Consider the following 7,829-nt stretch of genomic DNA (forward strand, 5'->3'; position numbering starts at 1 on the left):
TCTGTCCACACAAGTGTCTGTGCTTACGCCGGGGACCCCTCAGCGGCGGTGGCTAGTGGTCATGGCACAGGTGGCGGCGCCGTGCCCCGTGCCGTGGGCAGCCCGTGGCGCAGAGCGTGGTGGCGATGCGGGGTCCCCCGGCACCGGGGAGCTGCTCGGCAGTCGTGTCCCCCTCTCTTCCTCACCTACGCAGCCCCGGGGGCTGTCCTGGCCGCGGCACGGCGCGGGGCCGCCGCGGTGGTGCTCACATGCTGTCCGCCAGCTGGTGACAGTCCAAGTCCCCCTTCAGCTCCAGGAAACCCGGCAGCTTCACCCCCGTCTTGCGGTCCACGCACCAGCACTTGCCCCGCTGCCCGTCCAGCGCCGGGTGACACTGAGGGGACAGGTTTGGTGAGGGTCACCCAGCCTGGCCCCCACGGCCCCATTCCCATGGGCTGCCTGGTGATTGCAACCAGGAGCTCTCATCGGGGCTTTGCCACCCTCACCCCACCCCAGGCGTTTTCCAAAGGGGGATTCCTGAGGGGTGATTCCCACCAAAGGAGCCACAGGTGGGCTCTGCCGTGCCCCAGCACTGGCCCATCCATCCGTGTCCTCCTCCCAGTGCCCCCCCCCGGATGCCCCGTGATGGGTGAGAGCCACGTCATAGAATGGGTTGGGTTGGAAGAGACCTCAAAGATCATCGAGTTCCAACCCCCTGCCCTGGGCAGGGACACCTCCCACCAGCCCAGGTTGCTCCAAGCCCCCTCCACTTGCCCCACTGCCCATCCAGCGCCAGGTTACACTGCAGGGACAGGTTCGGTGAGGGGTGCCCAGCCTGGCCCCCACGGCCCCATTCCCATGGGCTGCCTGGTGATTGCAACCAGGAGCTCTCATCGGGGCTTTGCCACCCTCACCCCACCCCAGGCGTTTTCCAAAGGGGGATTCCTGAGGGGTGATTCCCACCAAAGGAGCCACAGGTGGGCTCTGCCGTGCCCCAGCACTGGCCCATCCATCCGTGTCCTCCTCCCAGTGCCCCCCCCCGGATGCCCCGTGATGGGTGAGAGCCATGTCATAGAATGGGTTGGGTTGGAAGAGACCTCAAAGATCATCGAGTTCCAACCCCCTGCCCTGGGCAGGGACACCTCCCACCAGCCCAGGTTGCTCCAAGCCCCATCCAACCTTGGCCTTGAACCCCTCCAGGGATGGGGCAGCCACAGCTTCCCTGGGCAACCTGTTCCAGGTTCCATGTCCTACCTGCTTGGGGTGGAAGTTGCCGTTGCGGTCGCAGTTGGGGATGGGGATGACGTACAGGTCCTCGTGCGTGCGGGTCTGTGAGGCCGCCAGCCTCTCCAGCGCCCGGTGCAGCTCGCTCTGGCACGAGCCCTGCGCCTGCAGGAATGGGGGTTGATGCTGAGCTGGCAGCGGGGCTGGCAAGTGCCCCCACCCCAGCATCCTGGGACCCCCACCACCCATCCTGACCCCCTCCCCAGCCCCGCGGTGCTCACTATGGGCCGTGTCTCCTCGCGGGGGTACGGGTTCCCGCTGTTGCGCATCTTGTTGCCGTTGTTGACCCGCTTCGCCTGCTGCTTCTGCAGGCACTTGCGGTCGTGGATGCTGCAGGGGTTGAAGCTGTTGTTGGGGTGGTCGATCTCCTCCTTCTCTGCAAGGACACAGACCAGAGGGGGCTCAGCACCACGGGGCAGCCCCCAGGGATGGAGACACCCCTGTTCCTCCACAGAGCAGCCTGCACCCCCAGGCACAACGTGCAGCTGGTGCTGCCGGACCCCACGTCACCCTCCCCAGTCCCCACGGGTGTCACCCCCAGTCCTGAGTCCCCTCCTGCCCCTGCCACCTCCTCCCTGCAGCACTGGGAAAGGCTCCTGGGAGTTTTTACGACTCATTAGCCACAATTCACGGGCTTGTTGCCACGTGTCTGTTATTGTAGGGTGGCAAACGCACGCTGCGAGAGCACCGGGCAGTTGGTCCAGTGTGCTGCGTGGCACGAGAGTCAGGCTGTGCCCTGGCCAGCCACGTGCCACCGGGTGCTTGCCCACAGCCAGGGAGCCCCAGCAAGACCCCAGTGCCCCCCAAAAGCTGCCTCTGAGGAGCTGCAGCAGGAACGGGGGGTCTGGAGCTGCACCAGGGTGGTGCTGAGCACCCACCAGGCCCGGGACGGCACCGGGAACCGCGGCCAGGAGCGGAGCCGTGCTCTGCCACGGGGCACAGCCCCCGCAAAGACATGAAAGAAGAAATTCCAGGAATAAGAAAGCTAATCTCCCGCGGGGCCAATCCCGAAAGGCGGCGCTTGGCATCCTCGCCTGCACCAGGAGAGCAGCCAAACTGCAATCCCAGATGTTGGCAGCTGGACGGGGCGTCATGAGACCCGAGCTCTCATCCTGATTTTTTAAAAAGCTGCCGGTCCCTCCGTTTGGGGCCCATTAACGCTCTGGGGAAGGGGGACGCCCCGAGGAGCCGGGGTCCCACCTGCGCTCGGAGCCACGTCAGGCACAGCCCAAGCAGCGCTTTGAGTCGCAGCCCGCCTGGGCTGTAAGGAAAGCAGCCAGGGCTCCCTGCCCGAGCTTATCCCGTGGCTGGGCTCATACTAGTCAATATTGCAGCCAGGAATGGGAAAAACCTTCCCAAAGCAGGCGGGGGGGTGGTCACGGTGCAGCACGGGTGGAAGCACCCAGGGGCTCACAGCCTCAGGGATGGAGGATGCTGGGGTGATGCCAGGCACTGACCCTTCCCACAGGCAGGCAGGAGCTGGCAGGAGCTGGCAGGAGGGTCAGAGCCACAGCCTCCTGCCCACCACATCCCCGTGGGATCCCAGCCCTGCTCTCCCATCACCTCACCCGGCGGCTGCCCTGCAGTGAAGGGTTCCTGGACCAGCTCCCAGCAGCCTGGCTAAAGTTCACAGCAAAGCCCCGATCAAATCCTTCTCCTTCATTCCTGTTATTTGCTTTTTGTTTAATCTGTCAGTTTTTTCCAGGAAATGGCTCATGCCCTTGAAATTTGAAACACAAACCCAAAGTCTCCAGGACCCCGTGCAGAGCGATGCCAGCCCCGGCGCGCACCAGCCCCGGTGGCACCAACCACGGGGCCGTGGCGCAACACGGGTACCGGCAGCAGAGCCCAGCTGGGGGGCTCAGGGGGGGCTCGGGCAGCAGTGCTCCCTCCCTCCCCGGCCTCCCCCCTGAACCTTTTTGGGGAGAGATGTGAGGAAGAGCCAGGCGGGAGGTCTGGCACCGGCAGGGACCACATGCCGAAGTCCCGGCATCTCCATGGAAGACACAACCAGGAGGCACCAACCGCTGCCCGCTCTGCCCAGGGGAAGCCCTCACCCACCCCCAGCAGGGACAAACACCCCTCCTCCCCCCGCCACCCCCCTTCAGAGCATCGAATCTCTCTCGGCTTAAATAAAACCAGATGCCAGGAACATTTTCATAAGGTCACATGAAACGGCGGTGCCTCTGGGCAGCGAGGAGGCTCTTGCCCGGGCTCGGGGGACAGAGCTCTGGGACCCCCACTCCCCCCAACACAGGGGCCCTGAGCTGCCCCCCCGACTCACACACCAGCCCCAGGATCCCTCCCCACTGTGGGGGTCACTGCAGTCCTCGGGGTGATTTTTCCACCCACCAAGCAACCCCTCAGCCATCCCCCTGCACCAGCCGGATGAGGAAACTCCTCACACTCACACACAAAGATGTGGAAAAAGCAACTTCTGTGGTGCCTGGAGGCCCCCAAACCACCAGCCCCCCACATTGCTCCTGGAGCATCCCTTGGGAAGCACCATCTGGATGCCAGCCTGCCAGTGGGGTGTCCCTGAGCCTTCCCACACCTCTCCACCGGGTCCTGCTCCATTGTGGCCACCCAGAGCATCCCATGGACTGGCCACCATCCCCCTGGTGCTACCTGGGGCTGTGTGGGCAGAGAGAGGCCTCCAGGTGACAAGACAGAGGAGAGGGGGGTTCCCACTTGGCCAAGGGCTGGAAGAAGCCCTTCTCCCTGGTTTGGGATGGAAGTGGGTGCCAAGGGGATGGGGACGGGTGCTGCCCTCGCTGGCTGCGCAGCCCGGCTGCCCCATCCCAGAGGCAGGAGGATTCCTCCTGCTCAGCCCATGGGCAGGAGACACAAACGAGTCATTCAGCATCGCCTTCAATTAACGGGAGCTGCAAATGAGGTTGGTCACGTGCTGAACTTGTGATTCACCGCGCTGAGCCCGAAGGGAACAACGAAGGGCTCCGGGCTCCACCGCGCGGATCCCGTGGGAGGAGAGACCAGGGCAGCGAGCGAAGCCTCGGGACCACAAATGTGTCCGTAGGAGAGGGACAACTGTCAGGGACCCCCACAGCCCCAGCCCCGCTCCCCAGTGCCCCACCAGCCCAGGGGCAAAGGACCCCACGTGCCCCATAAGCCAGAGGGGACACAACCACGTGTCTGCGGCCGACACGGCACATGAGCCGTGGTGAGTCCCAGCACCCTCTGCTTTCCTCGTCTGGCACCCCGGGTGCTGCCTGCGGGTGGTCCTGGCAGCACCGTGGTCTCTCTTGGCCACCAGGGCTCTTGACTGGAGCAGGGAAGTCTGTGCTCGTCCTGCTGAGCGCTGGCCCCGGCGGAGCACGGAGGGCCAGGTCATGGGGGTGGCGGGGGTGCAGGCACCAGGCACCTACTGTCCCTTGGCCAGGGATGCTGGCCAGGAAGGCTGGGCCAGCCCCATCCCATGGGGACACGCTGCTGAGCCCTGCCATGCTCCAACACGGCCAAGCACATCTGCACCTCCCAGCTCAGCGCCCAATGTGAGCCCGATGGAGAGGAGATCAGGATGCAGGATGGGGTGTGAGGGATGCAGAGGCAGATTGTCCCCCGTAGGGACCAGAGCCTCGCCGGGAGCAGTGCCCAACCCGGAGAAACCCAGCTGTGGGTGAAGGCCAGACCCCATCCCGAGGGACAGCTGGGACAGGGCAACAGCCTTGCCTGGCCCCCTGAGTGGGTGGAAGGGGGCAGTGAGGGACATGTGGGGTGGACATCGCCAGGAGCTGCACCCAGCCTGTCCTCACAGCCCGTGCACCGTCTCCAACCAGGGACTGGCCACTGCTGGCCCTCCTGGCCACCGAACACGGGAAGGGAACAGGATCCCTCCCCGCCACTGCTTACAGCAACCACACGGGATGCGCCCAGACATAATTATTTACCCAGCACTAAATCACTCGTCGCGTGCTGAGGAAAAATGTCCTCACCTCTTCCCGGCTGCCACACATGGGTTCAGCCATCACCTCCCCCTGGCACCCGCAGGCTGTGCCCAAAAGCCACGGCTGGAACCTCCCGGGTCCAGTCCCATCACAGGATGCCCCGGGAGCCGGCAGGGCTGGGAGCAGGACACAGGGACCAGGGTCCTGCACAAGATCCCCAGACCCTCAGCCACAGAGAGGGTCTCAGGTCAAGAGAGCAGCCACCTTGCTCCCTAGAAAGCCCCATCCCGTGGGTTCCCCAAATCCCAGGCAAGCGGAGAGGCTCTTTCCTGGCGCTGGAGCAGGGAGCCATCGCCCAGCCCCTCGGAAAGCCCAGCCTCAGCCCAGCCCCCTCAGATCCCAGCCTCTTCCCTGGAATGCGGAGCCCCCCGGGCCGAGCCCCCAGACAAAGTGTTTACTGTACGAGCTGCGCGTTAACCGCTTCCCAGCCGCGCGCCCGCCGCAGCCTCCGCTCGCCCGGCACCCGCTCAGCGCCGGGGGACACGGGCACAGCCGGGGGGCACCTGCTCCAGACACCCCTGCCTCTAAATCAGCATTTAAGTCCCTTCTGCTCACCCAGAGGGGACCCGTTGGGTGCACCAGCCGTGCCAGGGTGCCCTCGCTGTGCCAGGCAGGGCTGCGGTGGGAGCGATGGAGCCTGCAGCCCCCAGCCCCACGCTGGCTGGAGCGGGACCAGGGACCCCTGGCTCAGACATCCCACCGGGAATGTCCTGCGGGGTGTCCTGTCCTCGTCCTGCCGGGCTGTCCCGGGCGAAGGGGCTCATCACTGCCCGTCCCAACCCATATTCTGCCACCTGCGAGGCTGCGGGCAGGCGCGGTGCCCGGCTCCCACGGCCACCCACCCGTCCCCAGCCAGGCCAAAACACGGCGGGGAGGAAGGGGAAAAAACTGCAAGTCTGTTTCCTAAAGGCTCTGGGAAAAAATGCTGCGTTACACGGGGCACAGCCAAAACCAACAGGCCTTGGCAGCGCCACGCAGCCCCGGGCCAGGGAGCCCAGACAGCTCCTGCAGGATGTGGGATGGGGACAGGCAGGGCAGGGGGTCTCCACCGTGGACCCCGTGCTGAGCACTCGCAGCCAACTCCTGTCCCCTCCTGTCCATCCCTCCCCACCATTGGGACACCGGCAGAGCTGTCATGGACCAGCCATGGGAGGAGGGAACGGAGCTGGGATCTGGCCCTCAGGCACACAGGGGTGGACACTGCTCCAGCCCCTTCTGCCCCTCGGGGAACGTGGGGTGACCCCATGTGGGGACACAGGACCCAGCCAGCTTGGGGACGGGTCCCATGGCAGGATGCTGCTCCCCAGCTCCAGGGGATGTGGTCCCCATCACAGCCCATAGACAGGGAAGGGGGGAATGTGGCATCCAGACCCACCGATGGGCCAGCCCCACGGGCCAGTTCTCCACGCTCAGCCCCAAGGGCTGGCTCTGTTCCTACTGTCAAAGCCACAGCACGACCTGCACAGCTCTGGGGCTGGGCTCCCACCCCCAGCTCTGCTCCTGGCACCCAGACCCTGCCCGAGCACCACGGGGGTGGCAGGGGGGCCACCATCAACTCCTGCGAGAAGGTCCTGGGGCAGACAGGTGGGGGCAGAGCCCGCAGGCAGTGGGTCTCTCCAGCCTGGCCCTGCCTGCTGCCCACACCTCCCCGTCCTGCCTGGCTGGGGAAGGACACAGAGCCCCGGCACAGAGCCCAGCCCGACCTGCCAGCGAGGGAAGCAGGTGCCCCGAGGCCTCTTTCCTGTTTCCTCCTGGCAGCGCAGGCAGAGCTGCCGGCAGCATCCCCAGGGAAGGGGGACCACGGGGGTCACCACGCAACGGGAGCTCCCCTGGCAGCTGGGACCTGATCCCAGAGCCGTGGGTGCCCGTGGGACCCCGGCTGCTCTGCCATCCAGGGGCACTCTGCAGCCAGGGCACGGTGGGTGACAAGTCCCTGGGAAGCACCCCGCTCCGACAGGCACGGAGCCACCGGCAGCGGTGGGTAAGGATGGCACAAACATGACCCGCTGGTACCCGGCTGAGGACAAACCCCATCACCCCATCCCCGTCCCACTGCAGGGTCCCGGCAGAGCCCCCCACCCCACAGCCCCCAACTCTTGCCAAGCGAGGGGCCAGCAGGTTGGCACAAAGAGGGGGCTGCTCGGGGGCCACCGCTGGGAAGCTGGCACCCACCCCCTCACCCCCGGGACCGGCCTTACCTGGGGGCTGGAGGCTCTCCTGGATGGCCTCGACGTCGGCCAGGTCGGTGCAGATGCCCTGGCCGTGCATGAGGGTGTGCAGGGGCCGGGGTACCCCGCGGGGGGGGTAACAGCGGAGCCCGGCCCCGCAACGGGCGGTGTAAACCCCGCAAGCGGTTCCGCGGCTGAGGGCGCAGGTCGCGCAGCAGCCGCAGCCCGGTTCCCGCACCAGCTCCGCGCAGCCCTGCGGAGCCTTGCAGCGGGCCAGCCGCTCCTCCGAGCACGGCGGGCACTGGATCGCTTCTTCGCCGCCCACCGGCCCCGCCGCCGCCGCCAGCAGCAACAGCAGCACCGGCGGCAGAGCGCTCCCGGCCGCCCCCCGCATGGCGGCCCCGCTCCGCGCCCGCGCTCCGGCCCCGCTGCT

General features: G+C 66.4%; 1 protein-coding gene across 1 annotated transcript; it reads right to left on the reverse strand.

Annotated features, from left to right (window-relative positions):
- Nucleotides 1-9: 9 nt before the first annotated feature.
- IGFBP4 (insulin like growth factor binding protein 4) lies at nt 10-7,823 on the reverse strand. The gene is made up of 4 exons (XM_014959113.1): nt 7,427-7,823; nt 1,485-1,639; nt 1,234-1,368; nt 10-373 (listed from the first exon to the last, which is right to left on the reverse strand). The coding sequence occupies exons 1-4, from the start codon at nt 7,788-7,790 to the stop codon at nt 245-247; spliced, it is 783 nt and encodes a 260-aa protein (XP_014814599.1). The 5' UTR covers nt 7,791-7,823; the 3' UTR covers nt 10-244.
- Nucleotides 7,824-7,829: the final 6 nt, after the last annotated feature.

Source organism: Calidris pugnax, unplaced genomic scaffold (assembly GCF_001431845.1).
Source record: "Calidris pugnax isolate Ruff unplaced genomic scaffold, ASM143184v1 scaffold341, whole genome shotgun sequence".
In the NCBI taxonomy this organism is placed as follows: Eukaryota; Metazoa; Chordata; class Aves; order Charadriiformes; family Scolopacidae; genus Calidris; species Calidris pugnax.